The sequence below is a fragment of the Drosophila virilis genome, chromosome 5, assembly GCF_030788295.1.
Source record: "Drosophila virilis strain 15010-1051.87 chromosome 5, Dvir_AGI_RSII-ME, whole genome shotgun sequence".
NCBI classification, from domain to species: Eukaryota; Metazoa; Arthropoda; class Insecta; order Diptera; family Drosophilidae; genus Drosophila; species Drosophila virilis.
This window is the reverse complement of record NC_091547.1, coordinates 5,356,687-5,380,385: the sequence shown is the minus strand read 5'-3', so window position 1 is coordinate 5,380,385 and position 23,699 is coordinate 5,356,687. Positions and strand designations below refer to the sequence as shown.

Sequence of the window (23,699 nt, the reverse complement as noted above, 5' to 3'; positions counted from 1 at the left end):
AGCTTTAATCTTTTTTAATTCTAAGATTTGATCTCTTACACATTTGCGGCAAATCAGAGCTTTAGCTAAAACTTTCCTCGGCAAGCTAAGAAAATACAAAGCGAGAAACATTGCACAGAATTGCCACAGTTGAATTTGATTTGAATGCAAAGCTTTGGTTTAAATTGTAAATAAATTTCGACACGGTCCGAATGGCAGCTGGCGGCAATTTCTTGTCAGTTGACAAACAATTTGACAGCCTTATCAAATTCGCAGGCCAAAATTGCCGCGGGCTGTCAAAGGACACGGCTGGCAAGCCGTAAAGTAGAAGGAAGCACTGCGAGCAAGGCTCAAGCAGGAGAACTGCTTGCTGTGACGTCACGAGGCCAGGCCATCAAAAAAAAAAAATGCTGACTACATATTAAATTGTAGCCTTTCATTGATTCCATAGGCCTCAAAGGCAATAGACACACACGCACACACACACACACATGCGGCGAGAAAGCTTTTCGCCTTTTAATTCATAAAAATGCACACACAGAGCACGGTGGCAAAAAGCTTGCGTCGAAAAGCTTGCGCCTTGTGGCAGGCAGCAGGCAGCTGCCGACAGCCGACAGGTGTTGGCCGTCAGTCGCTGAAAGGACACACAAGCAGCAGGTACGCAGCAGCTCCAAGCTCTAGCAAATAACTAGTGTATGTGTGTGTGTGTGTGCATGTGAGTGTTGTGTTTGCAGTCGCAATTGTGCCTTAAAGTCATGTAAGTGAAATTGTGGCAGCAAGTTACGCGTTGCTGCCACTTGCTGCAATACGCAGCAGTATTTAGCCGCTTGTCGCATTAACAAATCAGAAACAGGTGTGTGTATGCTGTGTGTGTGTATGTGTGTGTGTGTGTGTGTGTGTGTGTGTGTGTGTGTGTGTGTGTTTTAATTAATGCGCTGACAAAATAAACTTTGGCAACTGCCAAAACTTATTTGTTACCAACAATAATCAAGTCGTCGGCTTGAGTGTGACACGCCCACACACACGCACGCCCACACACACAAGCAAACACACACACACACACACGCACAAACACTCACACCTGCGTAGCGAACATTTCTTTCTTAATGACCATTTACCGTTTATTTTTGGTCCTTAAGTAACTCATCAAATTGTCCGTTTAACTGTGCTTTGACAGTTCCCTTCCCAACCTCTGGTTAAATAAAATATGCTGCTGTCAACTGGCTGTTAAAAGTTTCGCAACAAATAGAGTCTTAACTACAAGTTATTGAAATGCAACAAAACTTAACAAGTTTGAACAACTTGTTGTTGAATGTCATAGCTGTCATGGCATTTGCTTTCATTTCAAACTTAAGCTCGAAGTTCAGCGCGAAGTTATATTTAACAAGAAGTTGAGTTTTCAGTTATTTTGAATCGAAATGAAACCAACTTTTTCATATTAGAAAATCCTTTAATGTTAAATATTACTTTAACTTGGACCAATCGAACAGTTGGCAAACAAATTCATGATAGCCTGGAATGTTTTAGAATGTGTTCAAACAAAAATAGTTTAAAACTAACCTACAAAATGTCCGATATTGAAACTTCTTCAGTTGACGGCTTTATTCCATTTTTCTAACTAGGCTAAAAGTAGAATGGGGCCTGCTTTTGGCTACTTTAAGGGGAACTTTGGGGCGCCCCATCAACAGCTCATAACTCAGCTTGAATAACCAACAACCCCCTCAATTTTTCTCGGATTTGCAATCTGTCTGCTCTAACTCCCACACACTGTTATGCACAGAGATTATGTTCCACACCGCATGAAGCAAATTCAAGGAATTCTATTTATGCATGGGTGAGGCATTGTGTATTGACGCATTGTCCTCAAGATTAACAGGAAATTTAAGTGCGCCAATGTTTCGTAACTTGCGTTTTCATGCGTATTCTATAGCAGCTCTGCCTGGCCAAGTGCCATTCCAAGTTTCTGATTAAATTCAGCTCAAATGCCTACTATATACAAACTAAATATATAGACTAAGTATATACATATATAAAAAAACATGTATACTATATAAAAAATAAACATATAGACTAAATATAGATAAATATAAATATAAGATAGATAGATAGATTCTCAGGTATATATAAATACTGACAGATTAAATATAGACTATACATACTAAGAGAAAATAGAGTATATATGCTGAATAAGCCATATAAACTGATAGACTAGATAGATTATATAAGTTGATAGACTGACTATATATACTGACAGACCTGATATACTTTATGCTGACAGACAAGATAGTCATTTAGTCTATTTCCTGACTGAGTAGATGGACTTTACATACTGACAGACCAATTACTCTATGTAGACTGCATACATACAGACCATAAAAACAGATAGACTATATATGCCAGATAGTACATCTTTTCAGCCTTTTTTGGGGCCTTGGAATTGCATCTGCTGCCCTTGAGCAAATATGTAGTTAGCTCAAGCCTAACAATAGCTTAATTATTTCTGGATTTAGGCAGCTATCAATCGCAACTAAATTTATGCCACTTGTGAAGTTAAATCAACCATCAACATTTAGTTAGCAACAGTTATATTTTTGGCCAGGGGACAGTCTATTAAAACGCGTAATTGCTAGACTTTGTGTTTGACTTTGATGTTGAAATATAATTAGTACAGATTTAATTAGGCACAGGTCTAGAATGTATTTTGATGAGTCTGCTGTTACGCACAACCCTCTCCCTCACTCTCTCTCTCTCTCTCTCTCTCTCTCTCTCTCTCTCTCTCTCTCTCTCTCTCTCTCTCTCTCTCTCTCTCTCCCTCTATCTGTTTCGTTCTCGCTTTCTACCTCGATTACAAATGAAAATTTGCAGCTGGCGAAAAGTTTTCACTCAAAACTTTTACAAGCGCTGTTAAAAATGTTGCGAGAAATAACTGAGTTGGGGCTAAAGAAAAAAACGTAATTAGCGCCATGCGAAAAGGTTTGCTTTTTAACCCAAGTTCTAACCTGGGTCTTGGGCGGACTCCATTAATGAAATTGATTGAAGGCGTATCCCGGGTCAACATGTGTGGGTACGAGCCGTGTAATGTTTTTGACATTGCGTGGGACAGCTTATGACGAGCTCGGCTGGTATCTATATTTAAAACAAGTAAGCCCTGCTGGTCACACCCACAGCCTTTTCAGCTGACTGACAGTAAATGTTCAAAGAAGACACGGTTTAAAAGGAAGGAAGGGGGAGGGGGGGTCGTGTCGTGCTAGTCAAGTGCACGCAGCCATTAGAATCTAGGATACATTTGGATGCATCATTTATGAATAGCTGGAAAAAGTTTGGTTGGCTAAAATATTTAAACGTTGCATGCAACTGGAAACACATGTGCCCCAAGTAGTATGCAACATTTTTGATGGCTGCCAATTAAGCTAAATATTTTATATATTTACATACATGTGTGTAAGAAAGTTAAGAATAAATTTTAAAAACATTTATAATTACTTCTATGCATCTAAAGTCATTTTTTTAAGGAATATTCTTATTTCTGTTAAATACCGACACTCATGCGTGCGTACATATTTTCATATTAATATCCTTAGGTTTTTTAAACATACTCATGCATACATTACCATTTATTTAATTCGTATATATAGTTACATACATATAAACGCACAAGCACATGCATACATACGTATACATACATACATACATACATGTTAACAAGTGCATAAATACATGTCTACATGCATGCCTGCATACATCATACCAATATTCATAAACACATAAATTCATATATACACACGTAAGCAAATGCATGCATATATATGTATATAGTTAAATAAATGCATATATGCAGGCATGCGTATATATTTACATGCATACATATATTTAAATAAATTCATATATACACGCAAGCACATGCATGCATATGTATATACATACTTACATGCACACATGCATGCATACATGCACACATAAAGACATGTAAACATGCATACATAGAGACATGCATACTTGCATAAGTAGGTGCACACATGCTCTTTAAAAAATACATACATACATATACACAAGTATTCAAATATGTATAAGCACAAACACCTGCATGCATACGTGTATATTTACATGCATACCTAAATGCATGTACGCATGCATGCATAAGTACATGTCTACATGAATGCATGCATACATACTCAAAAAATATTTTTTTTAAATTATATATAATACTTATAATTAATAAATATACATAAAGTATGCAACTTGTTGCGAGTGCCATTAAGTAACCGCTTTGAAAGTAAAAAAAATGCGGATTCCAAATGGAACTTAGTCCACTTAAAATAAAGCTTTCATTCTGGATAGGCATCATTAACTGAATAAAATCCAAGTACAAGGTACTCAGCATATTTATATGTATATATCCCTTTCCTCTTCCCCTTTCGCTTTCCAGTCGCTTGATTTATTATTTTTACTATAAATAAGCTGTTAAGCACAACTCGAATGAATAGAGAACAAACACATATGCAGCACATACCTCTTAATATATATATGTATATATATATATGTGGAGATGTATGTTGATATATAACTGACATCCGTGGCAATAAAAAGCGCTAAATGAGTATGGCACGCATAAATTAAGTCAGTGCCGGTAATAACAGTAAAAGCATGCCTTACACACACGCACACACCCTTCACACACACACACACACACACACATGCACACAACATTTTAATGACCTGGGCCAGGATAATATGTCTGCGGTTCGTTTTTGCCATTGTCGCTGGGGGCACAGGCTCTGGCACAGACCCAGGCACAGGCCTAGGCACAGGCTTGGCTTCCTTATGTCCGGACGTTTAATGCAAATGCCTGTTAAAGGCAAATTTACCGGGGCCTGTTGGCCATTTTCTGTTGGATTTTAATTAAGGCCACATTTGGCTCTGTTTTTTTTTTTTTTACCCATTTTTTTTTTGTTGCCATTGCCAGAGCTCAACTTTGCGAAAACGAAACGAACTGTTGCAGCCGCTGGCGATGTGGTACTAGCATAGCGTAAAATGAGACGCATTCCGGTGTGGGCCGCCATGGCCCAACTTGTGCTGCTCGGCCTGGCCATGCAGCTGGGCGCCAACGCATCCTCGTCGCCGCCAGCCGGCGCCTGGCAGCGTTCGCTCTTTGGACGCAATTCGCGCAATTTGTTGCATCGCAGCGCGGCGCCCGATGTGGGCGCCAATGTGGGCGGCGTTGGCACATTTGATATGTTTGCCGGCAATCTGAACAATGCGGGCTACAATAACGAATACGGCCAATTGTTTGCCATGGACCAGCAGCAGCAGCAGCCGCAACCGCAGCCGCAGCAACAGCAAAGTCAGCCGGAAAAACAACAGGTGAGTGTGGACGCTTTCACAAGCAATTAAAAGCCGCAACAGTTTTAATTAAAGTGGATTTAACAATCTGGCACAGATTAATTGATATTTATTAAGCGACAACTGTTTGTGATATCTGAACATTACTTGGAAAACAGAATATTTTGCCAAACTAATTTTTCGATCGATTCTTCCTATCTAGCTAAGCTAAGAGCTTAATTTAATTTAATTTATAGAATCAGAGATATCTCCTTCTTGTTTACCACACTTCAGGGAAAAATTATAACTCTCTCTTTAAAGAGTAAACCAATTCAACTCATAAGCCGCCGAAGAGTTAAGTCCGAGATTATTTTCGGGCACGTTTTGCAATATTTTCAATTTGCATCACTCATACGCAGCGTGGGCCGCGACAAACACGTAGCATGTGCAGCTGCAGCTACTGTTAATTAATATCAGCTGCCAGCATGTCATGTGGCAGCCGCAGCAAAGTGCAAAGTTCAAATAGAGTGCGACGCACAGTCGCTGGCTGAAAGTCATAGAAGGCTTCAAATAGAGCTCAGTTAAATAAAAGTCGGGGCTGCAGTGAAGCATGAAATTCGAATGGACAGCGGCTCAATAAAAACATACAGAAAAACACGCATACGCAGCGTGTGCCACACACACACTTTGTAAGCCAAAAAATGTTTTCTCTAATTGCCACAGCCACAGCCGCCGCTGTCCGCGCAACTGCGTCAGCCACAGGCCGAGGTCTACGGGATTGTGGAGCCCCTGATTGAGGACACGCCCTGCGCGAATCGCGCCTGCCTGCTGAACGATGATTGCTGTCCCACTGGGGTCTGCGTTCACACATATGGCGGTAAGTGTCGCAGGGCAGGTCCTGAAGCAGGCGAATCTCAGCAATCTAATTACAAAATTTGACAGAGGGCAAGTGCGTTTACGTGTTTGGCCACCAGCGGAATCTGTGCCAACGGCACGCGGACTGCGCGCCGGGCAGCGCCTGCATGCTGGCCACCCAGGAGGGCATTTGGCGCTGCGAGGCGGAGGCTCCGCTAATGCCGGATGTGCTGCATGTGCGGCCCAAGCAGCCGCTGGGCAGCGAATGCAGCAGCACCAGCGACTGTCAAGTAATCAAGTAAGTGTCGAAAAAGAGCTTAAAGTACAACGAAGAGCGGCCCAGAGAAGTGCAGAATATATGTAAATATATCTGTCTGATTAACAGCCTGTTAAAGTAACAGTCAATTTAACAACTAGTCTGTCTGTTACTTTAGTTTAACTAAAAGACAAAGCAGAGCGTGTTACAAAGATCGTAGAAACTACAGATTATGTGTCTGTAAGCCTAATGTTTATGTGTCTTATCTGCCTGTTAAACTGACTGTCAGTTTAACTACTAGTCTGCAATGTTAGTCAACTTTATCTAAAATTTTTAATAACCAAAACCCGTAAGATGTATTTTTTTTTTTTAGTTCACTAGTCTGTCATTGTGACTATCAGCTGGTTTAACTGACAGCCAGTTTAACTCCTAGTCTATCTGCTAGTCTGGGCTTATTAAAGGATAAGGGAGATCGGCTGCTTAGAGCGTCTGTCACTCAGCCTAATAGGCTGTTAAGCTGACCGTCAGCTTAAGTACGGGCCTATCTGTCTGTCAGAGTGGCTTGCTTTCGGCTTGTCATTCTTTCTGGTTGTCTATTATTTAACCACCGATCAATCTCTGAGTTCATCTAGCTGTCAAGCCGTCTGTCATCACAATGTCAATGTAGCTGTCAGTCTGTCTGCTTTTAACAGAGTAATAAAAGTCAAAGATGCCATTGAGACTTTAGACTCTCGTATAGCTCAACCAGATCAAGTTCGTGTTTGATAATTCAAGCCGAATTCCAGCTGATTTGATTTGATTCGATCATTACGATTGAGCCTCATGCAAAGGGTTAAGGCTAACTGCTAAGAGCTAGCAAAACAAAATATACTGTATTTACAAGTCGATCATTTTATTTGACACGTTTAGCGGCATGTGTTGCCAGCGTCAGCGTTTGCATCATCGCGGCTCGTCGAAGCTGAGCTGCGGCTACTTTCGCGATGCCTTCGACTGCGTGGATGTGACCCAAGAGGTAAGCGGCCAAGGTTAACAACTAGATAATTAATCTAGATAATTATCATCTATCTAGCACATGGCCAGCGTTTTTCAGCAGCGCCACAACTGAGCAAAAGGCGGCAAATCGAAGAAGCATAAAGAAAATGAATATGAAAATCTTTCACTGAAGACAACTTAAAGGCCACGGCAAACGTTTAAAGGAATTATATTATAAATGAAACATATCAAATGTTCAACAAATGCATATCATTCTTGTTGTTAACATAAACAAATATATACAAAAATATCTAAAATTAACTCAATTAAATTATATTCAACACAATTATAATAATCAAACGGGATTTTCAGTGTTTTTCGTAGAATTAATTATATTAATCAGACAACAAAATAAATATGAAATTTAAAGAAAATATATATATATATTAAATACTGACTGAGGCATTCAATGTTATAACAGCAAGTATTAAACACAACAATTTTATTCGCAAAAGTCTTAATGTTATTATCCAAAAATATACTCAATTACAAATTAATTAAAAATGAATATTGAAATTAATAAATTAATTAACTAACATATGTAGCCAAAGACCATAACCGAATTGTGAACTGTACCTTTTCAAGCACTTTGCGTTCCCCATTCGCATCAAGTCAAGTCAAACAATATATACATACATATATGTATATGTATCTATACATATTTAATATGAAGCCTATGTAAATGTATTTTATAAAAACCCTTCAAAAATGTTAATGAAGAATTAAAGTCATCAAATAAAGACAACAAGTGTAAGGCACGCTTAAAGTGCAAAGGGCGCAACGCCCGCAAAACCAAAAAAAAACAAAAAAAAAAACAAAAAAACAATGCCGAGAAATGAATTTTAATTATTTATTTTGCATTTGCTGCGGGCCTTAAAGGGCCGCAAAATTTGCATTCCAATTCTGTGTGAGTGTGAGAGGGGGGAAATTAAATGTAATATAAGGAATTATTACTTTGAACAATTGTTCATTGTTTTACAAGCAGGAAAATTCGAAGGTCAAAGTTGCGGTTTAAATCCTTTATTTAATATAGGGAATTATTATTTTGAACAACTGTTCCCAGTATTGCAGCAGAGTATTAGAAAATGAGCTGCCATAGTGGGCCAGTTAAGCATGGAGAGTCGACAAAGCCACGCTTCAAATCCGCATAATATAGGGAATTATAATTTTGAACAATCGTTCCCAGTATTGCAGCAGGGTATTGCAAAATGAGCTGCCCAAGTGGGCCAGTTAAGCAGGAAAAGTCGACAAAGCCCTGATTCAAGTCCCCAAAAGCAAAGAGCTATTGAACTTTATTTAATATAGGGAATTATTATTTTGAACAATTGTTCCCTGTAGTACAGCTGGGTTATTCAAGTTGATCTGGCTTAACAGATCTGGCCAGTTAAGCGGAGTAACTTCAAGGTTTAAAGTTCACTTTAAAACTTAAGTCGCTGGATTTAAGTTTAATCCTTACTAAAAGCAATGCAAGCATATTTTTTTCAGATAAACAAATCCAAATATCTTCAAATATGTTTTTATAGAACTTTTGAATATCAAATTGTTTTTTTTTTTTTTAAACTTTACTTTTAAGGGCTTTCTATCATTATTCAAACGCTCTTACACTTTCTACTTGAGCACATCAAATTCCCATCTTTCAACAGTAAAAGAAAACGACAAAGCCCATCTTCTACACGCCGAAGAGTAAATACCCTTGCAGACATTTCACTTTTGCTGATATGTGAGTATTGGATATATTGGAAAACAAAATATTCAGCCATATAATAAACCCTTTCCAGCGATTATTTCTAAGAAATTTATATGTTTAGAGTTTAGTGAGGATATCTTAATAAACATGCAAGTAGACAAGTGTTAGTTTTCGGCCAATGGTGCCCATGGCAGCTATATGATATAGAGGTTCGATTCGATCAGTTTTGGATCTATATAGTGGCTGCACCAGAAGGACGAATCAAAGTTTTAAAACGAAAGCCTTAAAACTGAGAGATTAGTTCGCATTGAAACAGACAGATGGAAGGACGAACGAAAGGATTGACGGACAGACGGAAGGACGGACAGACGAACGGGCAGACGCGTATGTTGATGTTGATCAAAAACATATATACTCTAGGGGTTTACAGATATCTTTCTCTATGCGTCACACATTTCATGACCAAATTCAAGTACCCTCTACAAAAGGGTATGCAAAGCAAAAGCAAAATCTCTCTGCAAGCTTGCCCGGCGTCCCACACATTATCCCAGCGCAAGTCTTATATGTATATAGTATGGTATATGGAATATGTATATATGGAATTATGACCCTCACCTGTGCAACGTCATATGTGTGCCTGTGGCTGGAACCTTCAATTTTGGGCTATTTGTATATGCAAATGACCTCGCGGCGAACCTGTAAAAATCGATTGAAAATAAAAAGAGGAATGAGAACATTTTTTTTTGCGCTTGCCAAGCTGAAATTTCACAAGGACAAAAACCTGTGCGAAGCATTTGCTATTCAAATTTGAATTAAGAAAACATTTGGGTCCAATGGCAAAATAAATAAAAGACTTTGAACTCTTGACCTTTGCACTGCAAAGTGACGAGAAAACCCAAAAGGAAAAAGCCCAAAAAATGAAAGTCAACCAACTGTTGAGCACAACAGTTGTGCCACTGTTTGTACAGTTGAACATTTTTGTTTTTTTTTTTTTTACAAATATTTTTTGTTTTTTTTTTTTTGTTTTATTTAAAGTGCCAGTAAAAACGCAGCTTAAAGCTAAAAGTTAGACTCTGTTTACACTTTCAACGCTTTTTGTTTTGTTTTTTCTTTGTTTGTTTTTTATCGTTTTTTTGTTTTGTTTTTTGTTTTTTGTTTTTAACAGTACACCGTAAATGCTTCACATACACATATCCAAAATTCCAATTCACATCCTGATCAATTTCTCTGCAACTCTCGACTTTCGCTCAACTTTCTCTCGACTTTCTCCAATTACGATTAATACACATGTCAAAAAACAAAATCCTTTTACGCTTGAGCCTAACACTTAAATCAGATTTAAATCATGTTATTCTTTAATTGCAAAATTTCTCAAAAAAAAAAAAATAAGTTTTCTTAGCTGGCAAATAGGAAATAATTATTTATATTAGATTTTCAAAAAATGTTGTTTCTCTTGCGCATTTGTTGTTCAAGTCTTTTAAAGTATTTTCTTTTTTCTCTTCGGTTTGTTTCAATATTAAACTCAGTACTATTCAAGTTTTGCCTCTATCGCGCGATATTGTATTATGGAATCTTTGATTACGTTAGGTTCTGTTAAACTTTTAAAAATGGAACGAAACAACGTAAGTTGTGGGCGGGGAGGGTGGAGTCTATCTGGATTGCGGGAGCGATTGGGGTTTCTGGCATAGTTAAACATTTATCATTTTAACAATATTACAAATTGTGTTGTTTCACTTTCAATTATTATTTACACATTTTACAATTACAGGAATATTCTTTTGTAAAAACTTAAATTACATTTTACTTTCTTCGTTTTTGTTTTTTTTTTAACTGAAAAAGGTTTCGAATTACAGGAAATTAGTTGGAACTTAATGTAAACGTATTTCATAATTCTTTTCAGTTGCCTAAATTAATAGGAAATCAAATTTCGCAGGCCGAAAGTTATAACAATCTAGTTTAGGTTCATATATATATAGTTTTTTGTTTTCTTTTTCGTTATACGCATATCAAATCGAATTGTTATACATAATAATTATAATATATATGATGCTTACTTGTAGCTTGATGTATATGTTAAATTAATGTTTTCTCTTCTCTCTTTTATAATTTGTAGTGTACTTTAATCTCTTGGCGTTTGTGTAAATTATGTTTTGGGGAAAACATTTCATGTATAGAAACTACTATTGCAGGTTTGTGTTTGGGTCTGTTACATTTGCTTGGCTATGGCTGGTTTGTTGTGCGAGTGTGTGTATGTGTGTGTGAGTGTGTGAGTGTGTGTGGTGCAGACATTTAAAACATTTAGCTCAACTTTGAAAATGATTCATGACACGACAGACAACACAGTTAATCTAGGTGTTGCAGTGTTGCAAAATGACTTAAAGTTTCTAATTATCAGCATTATGCTTTGTTATGTTTATGAATATGTTTTGTTCAAGTTTCTTACAATGCAAGCAAATATACATTTACATAAATATAAATATATTTATCGTTTATATATATATATAAATATATATCTATTCTTTTGCTCAACTCAACTTGTTTAGTTGTCGTTTTATGACTACAGTAAAAATAGGAAGAACAAGCTTTGGTTATAACAGAACTAAAAAGAAAATCAAAATGATGTAAAATGGGAAAATGGTAAACAAAATGTTTGGTTGCATGAAGTATACGTATAGAAGAACTTAAAGCGATTTATGCATTATGCTTAATTATCTAATATACATATATATATATATATAGATATAGATAAGATGTGTGTATATGTATAATTAGCTTAGGAGACGCACACACACACAGCAGCAACAGCATTTGGGTGGCATGGATGTGGGCGTGGCATGCAGCAGTCGGCGCGCCAAACAATTTATTATTTGTTGTTATTTACTTTGCTTTAATCAATTTTTTTTGTTTTTTTGTTGTAATTCAAGAGTTCCTGAGTTTTTTGTTTGTTGAAATTTTTCGTCAACGATAAACGCCTAAAAAACTGTTTTCATATTTCTAGATGTAAGGTTTCTATATACGATTACAATATGGATATTTAATGCAGCACAAAAATTGCCTGCCAGCTGGAATTCGTTATTTGTAACTTGCGATTGATTTCTCTGGGGGATATTCATTTTATTTTTGTGTATTTTTTTTTTTTTTTTTTTTTTTTTTTTGCTGTTCTCACTGCTGCTCAGTCTTGGCAAAGTCTTTTAACTGTATGTATATTTTTTTTTTGTTTTTTTTTTTTTCTTTGTATATATATTTTTGTGAACAGTGGCTATAAAAAATATATGCATGCTTTGTATTAGGTGTATACATATTTAGGCCCTAATTGTGTTTTTCATTTCATTGTTTTTTTTTTTTGTGGTTTTTGTTTTTGTTTTTAGCACATTTGGCAGTGCGGCGATTTTGTGGCGCGCCGCTGCCTGCACGTACGGAAAAACGAAGCGAATCTCAGCAGAAAATGTCAAACGAAATATATATGGATATATATATATATATATGTACAAAAGTATAAAGTCAATGCGAAATGCAACAGATAATCTAAAAACGAGCACAGTTCATATACATATGCAAAGCATGTAGGATTGGCATTGTATGAATCTGGGTGTGGGGCGAGGGGGGATTGGCGTTTGGTATTTGGTTAGACCTAAGTATTTACAATGTATTTGTTAGTTAGTTTCGGTTAGTTAGCTTAGTTTTCTTTTGCTGCTTTGTTGTCGCTTGAAGGTAACACGGGGCCAGGTTACAGGTTACACGAGTTGCAATGCACACAACGCTTTTACATGAATGACGAAAACAAAATCAAACGAAAATAAAACGCATTCCATTCTTGGTCTACGCACTAGAGCCACAATCAGTTCTTGACCTTGTCCTCGACACGTATGCTGGCCAGCGTCTTTTTGATGCGCAACGCTGTGAGTCGCGCCACAGGATTGGGATACCAGCACTCCTTCATGACCTTGGCCATGTTGTGCAGCACATCGGAGCCGTGCCAGCGATTGGGTATATTCGGCCGGCTCTTCTCAATGCAAACCACCTGCAGGGCACAAGCCAAATGCTACAATTAGTAATTTAGATATTGTCATAAGGTTTCTGGTCTGACCTTCTTCATTTCCTCGATGCTCGGATCGGGCTGCACGGCATCCCAGTAGGGTAGTTGATATTCCTCATAGATCATGCCCATGTTGCAGCGACGCGCTATCTCCCAGAGTATCAGGCCAAAGGCGTAGACATCCGCACGCTTGTACGAATCGAAGTGCTGGGCGTTCATGCTCTCGTCGAGCACCTCGGGCGCCATATAGCGTTTGGTGCCGACGCGATGCGTGGAGGGTATATCCACAGAGTCATCCTTCTCCACATGCCTAACCGCCAGGCCCAGATCACCGATGGCACAGCTCAAATTCGACTTGACCAGTATGTTCTTTGATTTGAGATCACGATGCGCTATAGCGGGCTTACCCCGCGTGCCCACAATGTCCATGTGCAGATGCGCCAGTCCCGTGGCAATGCTCAGCGCCATATTCAACATGACATTGGTGTCCACACAGTGTGTGGTCAAATAATCAAACAGCGAGCCATTCTCATGGTAGTCCGTGACCAGCCAAAGCTGTGTCCAGGTGCCGTTGTCTGCGAACAGGTTGAAGCTTAGGATTAGCAACAGTTAAGGAATAGTCTCAAAGTGCAGCCACTCACCCTTGTTGTCCGCTGCAATGAAACCCAATATATTCTCGTGACGCAACATGACGGTTTGATAAATCTCCGCCTCGCGGAACCAAGAGCACTCCTCGCGACTGGAGAAGATCTTGACGGCGACATTCTCGCCACGCCAGCGACCGCGCCACACCTCACCGAAACGTCCCTTGCCAATGACATGACACAGTTGCACCTGGCGTGCAATGGAGCGCTGCACGAGCAGCGGCAGACCAGCTGGAAAGAGGCAGCGAGAGGGGTAAAGATAAGAGGTTGTTTAACGAGCCCTTGAGAAGGATTTAGACTAAGGATTCCGGGCGTATGGAATTGATCCTGACAATGGCAGTGAATCCAATCACACTCACCGGATCCGGAGCCCGAGGTTGTCATCTCAATAATATCATGTAGCGTAGTGTTGCCATTCAGTATGGGATCGTAGACAGAGTCCTCCTTGGCGAAGGGTCGTCCATTCGCCAAACGCTTGCGGCGCTGACAATAATACCAGGCCATGGTGCCGGTAAAGCAGATAATCACGGTGACGCCCACAATGATGACCACCAATTGCCAACTAGTCAGTGTCTTATTGGGCATAAAATCTAATTGGAACAGACAGCTTATTAATTCTCATATCAACTTCAAACTGAAGGCTGCAAAAAAGCTGAGCGTGAGAATTAATGGAAAATTAAATGCCAGAAAGTTAGTGAATAAGTGAGAAGACAACATGCATAAGAACAAGCCATTTGATTAGAGCTAAAACGAAAACCAATAACAAAACAAATAATAAAAACAAAATATATAAACAAAAAGAAAAACAACCCAAGGTGCATTTATAACAATTAAATGTTAGTTATTAGTTTCTGTGTGTGTGCCTGTATATGTGTATATATGTATGTTGTAATTGGCACTAACCTGTTTATGACTTTTGGTAGTTACATATTTACAAACCTTTGCATACTTGACGGCGCAAACTTAAAAGCTACAGAGCAATAAACTGTAAACAAGCACGCACATATTTAGACGAACCCACACACACACACACACACACACACATACATACACATACATACATAGAAATGAGCGAACACACAACTAACAATAATATTTAGATGAGCGCGGCGGGGAAACAAATAGGCTGCAGACAGCAAAACACACAAAAATGCGGCCATAAATGAATGGAATGATGCCGTTAGGCAGCGACGTCAACGTCGACAGCGACGCTAACATTGCCATGCAGCTGCAGCACATGAATGAATATGAATGCAGCAGCGACTTGCATAAACAGCAAACAGAAACGGAGGACGCAGACAGAATTATCGCAGACAAGCAGGCGGCGAGTGAGCGGGAGAGCGGTAGAGTGGGAGAGAGCGGCAAGAGCGACAGCAACAAAAAGCGATGTCTGCTGCTGCTTCTTCTGCCTCTTATGCTCGTTGCGGTTCTTGTTCTTGTTGTTGTTGTTGTTGTTGTTCGCTGGCTGGTGGCCCCCTTGAGACAGTTGTTGTTGTTGTTGTTGCTTTTAATTCTCTTCTTTTTGCATATTTCCTTTTTTTTACAGTTGTTTGGCTTTTGTATGCGTCGTGTTTTTAACAAGTCAATATGAATGATGCGAAAGGTCAGCAGACAACTCGAAAACACAGCAAGCGACAAGTGGGCGGCGTGGGTGAGCTTCTGGCGGGGGAGTAACGACGAGGCCGCAAAACAACGCGCCAGACAAGGTGAAATACGCAACAACAACAAAAAAATACAAAAAAATGGTGCATCCAGTGTGCGCGCGTGTATATGTGTGTCTGTGTGTGTGTGTGTGAAATGGAAAAGGAAGGAGAAATCCCAACAAACCAAAACTTTTTTTTTTTTTTCAAGACGCATGTAAATGTGGAGCAGAGGCTGCGTGGAAAGGGGCTAGCGACAGTGTGACAGGTATGTGTGTGTGTGTGTGTGTGTGTGTGTGTGTGTGTTGGTCTGTGTGTATTGCTGCGTGTGCTACAAAAATGTCTGTCTAACAAAAACGCAAATGTGGCGGTGCAATGACATGGGCGTGGCACCAATGGCAAAACGTCTAAGGGTGTGGGCGGGGGGAGGGGGGGAGCAAAGGTGGACACGACGCGTGTTTGCGAGTGTGGTGAAAAACTGTGCCCGCTGATGTTGTGGTGTGCCGTATGCAATATGATGAATGGGTATGGTGGGATATTTGGTGGAATGACACGGTTGGTTGTGGTGAAAGGTGAGTGTGGTGCGGAGTGGGGGGTTTAAGCAACTCTCACCTGGTATAACACCATTGTAATTTTCGCGCGTATTGCAAAAATCATCTTGACAACATTTTGTGGAGGAGATGGGTGTATTATCATGACACCAGGCGGGATCTTCGGGTGGTAAGTGTATTGCAAGGGGCAGGCATCTACATACATACATACATATACAGAGTAGTTTTTTGTTTTTTCTTCTTTTTTTTTTTTCAAGTAGTAGTGTTTAATACTAAATGCTAGAATTTTAGTTACTACTAAGTTAGGCAAAAATTGTTTATTTTGTAAATAGTTTTGCACAAATAGCAAAAAAAAGTGGGCTAGTTGTTGTTGTTGTTGTTGTTGCATTGGTTGTTGTTGTTGTTGTTGTTGATGCGTGTGCAGTTGATAAGCAGCTGTTGTTATAGTTGCAATTGCAGTTGTTTATTGTTGTTGTTGTTGTTGTTGTTGTTTTCTACTTAAGCACTAAATGTTGCATCATCTTTTGGCTGTAGCGCAGCGAGCGTGCAGCAGAGGCGTGGTCTAAGGGGGCTTGGTTTTGTTCAGAGGGGTTTTGCGACAGCAGCAGCAGCGGGGTTTAAAGCAGTCCAATAGGGTCCCAAATTCGGTTATATACAAAAATACTAGACCTCTCAATAATAGTACAGGACAGCACAGTCAAAGCACCAGGTGAGAGCATTTCGGCCAACAGAAAAAATTAGTCGAATTTCACCGAAGTACAACGAACAGAAAATGCATGAAACCAGTTTCACCAGCAGCTCAATTGCATCGTATTAAAGTTTACCAACACTGAATCCACAACTAACTCATGAATACACCTACTGCATATCCATGGCAAAATATCTGCACAATTGAGTTTTTCTTCTTCTCATAAGCATCTACTATCGAAAATTATTGGGCATGCAGAATTTGTATTAAAAAAACATTATTTTTTTTATAGGTGTAAGTGTTTGTGTTAAGATAGTCAGAGGGATACAATAGATAGATCAGAGGCAACTAAAAAAACTTCACTTATCGAAAGAGGACGAAAAAGAAACGTTAAGTATTTACCAAAAACGAAAAATAGCTAAATAAATAGGAATATAAGTTCTTTTCACTCGAAATAAAATTAATAATATTATTTAATTTACCATATAGTGCATACAAAGAAGGTGCTTAATTAGCACAGAGAGCAAAAGAGGTGCAAACCAAAAAGCCAGAGTAAATCAATAGTTTGTTGTTTTGTTTTCTTTCGACGTTTATTTATTTACTTGTTACTTATATTTTTAATTGTTTATTTTTTTTTATTTTTGTTATCGGTTTGCTGTACCTGTTTCAAATATCCTCTTCATGAGCACATCTTTATTGCAGAAATCCTTATCACAACAGCTAATTCGAAAAGTATCTTGTTTAACGAGACTCGTGAGGCATTCGAGCGGTTTGCGGTACCATTCGTAACGGTTATCTTGGCAACTGTACAGCAATGGTAAACCAATATACAGTTATTTGGTGGGTATGTTGTGTTTTAAATTAAATGGCGAACAAGAGCGGGGCGCAGCGAGCGAACGAGATGGCAGGCGATCGTAAGGAGCGAGGTGAAACAAAGAGAGAGCGGGAGACCGAGAGAGACAACGCAGCACAGAGAGCGGAACGAGCGCGTGTTTTTTTTTGGTATTTTTTGAGTAGCTGTCATTTGTTCTTCCAGTGTACACGAGAGAAACAGAGAGCGAGAGAGAGAGAGCAATACTGTTTGTTGTTGTTGGGCCAGTTGCTAATTAGAACTCAGTCTGGTTAGAAACCAATCAAAACAAAAGCAAAAAAAATATATCTCTAGTTGCCAGGAGCTAAGCTGTCTGTTGTTGTTGTTGCTGCTGTTGCTGTGCGCTGGATTTATTTATTATACACTTTTCCTTTGGGTATGTTCACTTTTAGATCGAATTCAACACGAGTTGTAGAAGAGAACGAGCTAGCTCAAAAGAACAAACCAAGTGGAACGAGGTGAGTTTTTAAGAAGAGCATTTGAGAATGTCGAAGGTAACTTTTAGTTGAAGCGCAGCGAGCGTGCAGCAGAGGCGTGGTCCAAAGGGGGCGTAGTTTATATTAAGCTTATTAAAAGGGACTACTGAAAGTTAAAGCAGGTTATATACAAATATATTACAAATCCGAATGAGAGTAAGAAACAATAAACTAGAAGAATCGTGTACCCAACATTTGGTCGAAAAAACGTTGCAGCGAAGAGTTAAAAGAAAATTGGCAATCATTAAAAATCGTTGTATGTATTTATGAAACTCTTAAAGCAGTGCCCACTGCAGCACGAACTGTACAGTTAATATATTTACCAACACTGAAAACTGACTGATCTCACAGCTACTGCAAAAAGTATGCATATGCCACACCTAATACGATAATAATAGCTACTTTTTCTACTTCTAAAAAGCGTCTACAATCGAAAAGTATACAAATTTTATTTGGCATGCAAAAGTTAATTGAAAAACTACATTTTCGTAATAATTTGGTTTTTTTTTTTTTCTTTATCTAGATTGGTGTGGGTGTAGCTGAGATAGTCAAAGAGATACAATAAATAGATAGAGCAGAGCAACAGCCGAGGCAAAAAACGTGCAAAAAAAAAAGAAAAACAAATAAAGAAGAAGAATCTACTAAACAGAGGACGAGCAGCAAAAAGCGAACAAAGTGCAAATAGAAAAGTTAAATATTTACTAAATTAAAAAATACAAAAAAAAGATAAGTAAATATACCGAAATAAATACGAATTTATGGTCAATTATAAGGCGCCTACTAAATTCTTGTGCAAATCGAAATAAAATTATTAATATTATAATTACTATTATTATTGTAGTGCATACAAAAAAAAAAAAAAGAGAAGAGAGTGTGTTTATTTTGTTGTTGTTGTTGTTGTTGTTGCAGTGCAAAATTAGCGCAGAGTACAAAAGAAGTGCAAACCAAAAAGCTTTTTATAAAGACAGAGTGAGAGAGATAGAGAGAGCGAGAAAATAAGTAGTTTATTGTTTGGTTTCCTATAGTTGTTTTTTTTTTTTCGTCTGTATTTGTTATTTATATTTGGTTTCTTTTTTTGTTATTTTTTTTTTTTATCTGTTTGCTGTACCTGTTTCAAATATCCTTTTCATAAGCTCTTCTTTATTGCAGAAATCCTTATTACAACAGCTAATTTTAAACGTATCTTGTTTACTGCGACTTGAGAGGCATTCCAGCGGCTCACGATACAGCTCGTAGCGCTTATCGAGGCAACTGTACAGCAATGGTAGACCAATATACAGTTATTTGGTAAGTATGTTGCGTTTTAAACAGATAGTAAGAGAGAGAGAGAGAGAGAGAGAGAGAGAGAGAGAGAGAGAGAGGGAGATTGAGCGAGGCAAAGAGCATTGGCCAGGCGGGCGAGCGAGTGGAAACAGCGAGAGACAATGCAGAGCGCGCGCGTAGCGTATTTTTTTTTATTTATTTTTTTTTTGGTATTTTTTAGTAAATTGATTTGATTGTTTTCGTCGGGTGTACACGAGCGGTCGGGTGAAAGACAATAAGCGAAACAGAGAAAGAGAAAGAAAACGAATTAGTAATATTTTTTTTTTGTTTTCAGCTTTGTTGTTTTTGTTGCTTTTGTTGTTGTCGCCGCTGTCTTTGGGCCAGTTGCTAATTAGAACTCAGTCTGGTTAGTGGCAATCAAAAATAGTAAAAAAAAAAAAATAACTCTAGTTGCCAGGAGCTAAGCTGGCTGTTGTTGTTGTTGTTGTTGTTGCTGGGTTTTAGTAGTGTGCGCTGCATTTGATATTGTTTTGGGTTATGTTCACGTTCAAGTCGAACTCAACACGAGCATATATAGAAGAGAACGAACTAGTTCAAAGGAACAACAAAATGGGAACAAAGCAACTGGAACGACGTGCGTTTTTCTTTTTGTTTTCTGTTTTCAGTTAGAAGAGCAATTGTGAATATGGAACGGGGGCGTTTTGGGGTTGGAGGTGTTGGGCGTTAAACACGTGCACAGCATAGCGCACCTTCGTAGATAACCGACGGCGCCAGCGACACCGACTCCGGACCAGCACCTGGCGTGGCCGTGGACAGCGCATAGTACTTGATAACCGGACGCAGTTGGCGATTGCAAAAGTCACGATCATTGCAACAGGCATGACCGCCCCGGCGTGCGGCTGGACGTGCCGTGGGCCCACCTTGGCGGCCATCGTTGCACCAAATGAAACGGCCCGGCGGGAAGCTCTGCGACATGTTGAGGCAGCTACGCAACGGGATTTGCAACAGACACAGACAACGGTCACAAAATGAACAGTTTTTCCATTGTTGTTGTCGTTTGTTGTTGTTTCGATCAATGCCCATAAAAATGGCAGCTAAAAACTTACCGAAAACTGAAGATTATTTTGCCATCAGTGTCCTTTTCCACGGAGGTGAAACAATATCCATCCGTTTCGCATATGTGATTCGTCTCCTTGCAGATATCGCAATGGCACTTGATCGTTTCTGTGGGGCAAAAGATTTAAATATTTAAAGCACATAATACCAGAATGAATGGGTATTTAGAATTTAAAGTTTACTTGTGAAACGAATCGATCTCAATCAAATTACGCATCTACTTAACAAATCCGCTGAAAGCATAAAACCGATTTTCACTTCCATTTCACCTAAAAGGGTGAAAACCTCCACCGATAATATGCAATATGCATCCACTAAACGAATTCGCAATAAGCATAAGACCGATTTTCACTTCCATTTCACCCAAACGGGTGGAAACCTCCAACAAAATATGGATCTAATAAACAAATTCGCAATAAGCATACAACGGATTTTCACTTCCATTTCACCTAAATGGGTGGAAAACTCCAATGTTTCAGTATTAAAAATCTATTGCGCAATACATAGATGTTCTTATAAGTAAAGAGTTTCTATCTGCGAATGTTTGAAATCTTTTTCTTTTTAAAGGAATTGAAATTAAAACTTTTAAATTAATGAATCTATAACATCTCCATCTATCTAAATAATATAAAATATGTCTACATAAGATACCATTAAAAATTAGTGGGAGCTTTATTTGGGAATGACCGACGAGTAAATACCCTGAACCTCTGCTTCTACCCAAAACCAAAAGCTCAAGCTTTACCGCAACTATATTACGGATAAGCAGGAAATAGAATATGTGGAATCTAACACTCAATAACTAAGAGATATCCTCAAGAAACATGATTTCGATAACAATGTCTATCGATTGTTTGGAAACGAAGCAATTGATCGATGGTTCTTACAGGTTCAAAGAGCGTCTGGCGAATACATAAGGACGCATGAACGAGAATATATATTCTCTGTACCGTCAAAGAGGCCTCCTCCGTTACATACAACTGCACAAAACCAATATACCCTTGTTTGGCCATCTCCAAACGTGTGCAGGGTATACGAAAACTTTCCAGTTAGCATTCCAGGACACGATCCCAACCAGATTCGCTACTCAAACCCCATTTTGACCGCTGCTTGATGCCAATTAGCAAGTCGCAGGTAGCCCTCCCCATTTAAAGATGCATTAATCATAATTCGTATTGATTTTCTTAAACGATCGCAGACAAACCCCCCCCCCCCCCTCCCCCACCCACAACCTTTTTCGCCTCAAGTGGGCGGACTCGGATTACAAGAGGAAAAAAAAAACAAATAATAAAGGAAACAAAAAAAAAAAAAACAAGTAAAACAAAAGGCATTTAGCATAATAAAAAAACACACACACACAACAACAACAAGAAGTAGAAGACAAGTGCAAAGCGGAAAGCATAAAGAACCCAGACGAAGTCGACGTCGCCGCTGGCGTCGCTGTCGACGTTGCGCGCCAGTTTCGAGCTGCAGCAGTTGCATATGCAATACGAGCTGGCGCGGGGGTGGGTGAACTGCAATGCAAGTAAGTGGGGGGGGGAGTGGGGGGGGGGGGGGGGGGGGGGGGGGGGGGGGGGGCAGGGGACGACTTGAAGAGCTTTGTCTGAGCCGCAGCGCATTGACAGAGTCGACGGAGCGCGCGCTGACGTCACGAGACGGCAAGAGGCGAGACATGTCAGAGACAGACAGACAGACAGACAGCAGGGAAGGGGGAGGGGGAGGGGGAGGGGGAGGGGCTGGTAGAGCTGCTCTTGCGAGGTGTTAAAGTCACGCGAGGCTTGCTTCTGTTTTGCGTTTTGGACTTACTCTCGTGCTTCTTGTTCTGCAGCGGCGGATAAGTCGGCGCCGACATTCTCTGCTGAGGGGCAGCAGCAGCAGCGGCGGCGGCGGCGGCGACGGCGACGGCAGAGCCTGAGGCAGCGTCTGTTGCGGGCAATTGTATGGGCACAGAGTTGTTGCTGTTATTGCTGTTGTTGTTGTTGCCATGGCCGCTGTTATCAGCAAAAGGCAGCGACGATTTCGTTAGATAAGCGCCAGCTGTTTCATTTGTTGTTGTTGTTGTCGCCGCTGGCAGCAATTTGTGGCCAGCTTCAGTTGGTTGTACGACAATCTCAACGGGCGAAGCTGCAGGCAGAGCGAGAGGGCAGAGAAAACATAAATTTAGGTTAGTTTCGCACCTTCAAAATAAACGAAAACGAATATAAAAAAAAACAAAAAATGAGACACGAGTTGTGTCCTGGCACTTACCGCAGCTGGCGTTGAGCAGCGCCAGCAGGCAGAGCAGCTGCGTCCACATTTTGTTTGTATTGTATTTGCTTTATTTGATAAACGCAGCGCTGTCCGTGCGCCTGGCGCTTGTTATTGTTTTCGTTTTTGTGCTTTTCTTTTGTTTTCCCCGCGCGCACACACACACACACACACACACACACAGCACACGCACAAGCGCGCGCTAGCTCAAAGTCTGTGTGGGGATCGGGTGTGCTGAGGTGGGAGGGGCAGTGGAGCAGCCGCAGCAAACTTATTTTTCACTCCTTGTTGACGACACAAACAAAACTATGTAAAGGAGACGGCAGCGCAGCAGTCAACGTCGACTGCAGACGGCGGCAACTAATTTGCTTTGTATTGCGCATTTATTGTATAGGACACGGGGGAAGGGGGGCGGTGGGCGTGTGTGGGTAAAAGGGGGACTCGAAGTCGGCCTCGCGCTCTGCTTGCAACCGCGGCGAGCTTACATTTTGTTTGTGCATTCGTTTAACGAGCAGCCACCATTTGGTTTCTTATTTGGCAATATTTGGCATTATTTATTTATTTTTGTCTTGTTGCACCTGGCACACATTAAACACAGTTAAACGCGATTGATCTGAACAAATTCGTACACTTCTTGCAAATCCAATTAGAAAAATTCGTATCCCCTCCCACTTTTACGTTGAAGTTTTCAGCCGTATTTTCATCACGTGAGTTTGGCACTTTAGCGGCTTGTTTAGCAACTGAAACTTATTTACACTAGTGGCCAGCACTTTAAATTGTATGGTGCAGTTATGTGTTTGCGTTAAATTGTATTATTTATTTGTTATATATGAATTTTTGTTGAACGAAATCAGCGGAAAACCCGTCTGAGTGCGAGTAGTTTTGCGAACGATGTGAGCAGTGTGACCGTTTCGACTTAAAGCGAAAATACTGTATTTCTGCTAAGAAAAAAATACTGAGTACGCACTGTACGGCGCTGCCACTGGTTACAGCGCAACCAGTGATACCATACAAATTTAATATCAATATTCAATTTGGA

The 23,699-nt window shown here is 39.7% G+C and overlaps 2 protein-coding genes across 7 annotated transcripts; one reads left to right on the top strand and one right to left on the bottom strand.

Annotated features, from left to right (window-relative positions):
* Positions 1-582: 582 nt before the first annotated feature.
* On the top strand, positions 583-8,263 carry spab (space blanket). Of its 2 annotated transcripts, none has more exons than XM_015174092.3 (6): positions 583-636; positions 4,943-5,340; positions 6,022-6,175; positions 6,241-6,451; positions 7,319-7,421; positions 7,479-8,263. In XM_015174092.3, the coding sequence occupies exons 2-6, from the start codon at positions 5,011-5,013 to the stop codon at positions 7,512-7,514; spliced, it is 834 nt and encodes a 277-aa protein (XP_015029578.1). In that variant the 5' UTR covers positions 583-636; positions 4,943-5,010; the 3' UTR covers positions 7,515-8,263. The 2 variants fall into 2 exon arrangements, with proteins under 2 accessions (XP_015029578.1, XP_070066313.1); XM_070210212.1 differs by lacking the exon at positions 583-636 and adding an exon at positions 667-736.
* A 2,820-nt stretch (positions 8,264-11,083) lies between these two features.
* babo (TGF-beta receptor type-1 babo) lies at positions 11,084-23,553 on the bottom strand. Of its 5 annotated transcripts, none has more exons than XM_032436286.2 (8): positions 22,661-23,553; positions 22,220-22,537; positions 20,404-20,521; positions 20,047-20,282; positions 14,168-14,398; positions 13,806-14,039; positions 13,216-13,739; positions 11,084-13,149 (listed from the first exon to the last, which is right to left on the bottom strand). In XM_032436286.2, the coding sequence occupies exons 1-8, from the start codon at positions 22,707-22,709 to the stop codon at positions 12,967-12,969; spliced, it is 1,893 nt and encodes a 630-aa protein (XP_032292177.1). In that variant the 5' UTR covers positions 22,710-23,553; the 3' UTR covers positions 11,084-12,966. The 5 variants fall into 5 exon arrangements, with proteins under 5 accessions (XP_032292177.1, XP_015029575.1, XP_015029574.1 ...); XM_015174089.3 differs by lacking the exon at positions 20,047-20,282 and adding an exon at positions 17,349-17,491 and having other exon boundaries at positions 22,661-23,552; XM_015174088.3 differs by lacking the exon at positions 20,047-20,282 and adding an exon at positions 16,061-16,194 and having other exon boundaries at positions 22,661-23,552.
* Positions 23,554-23,699: the final 146 nt, after the last annotated feature.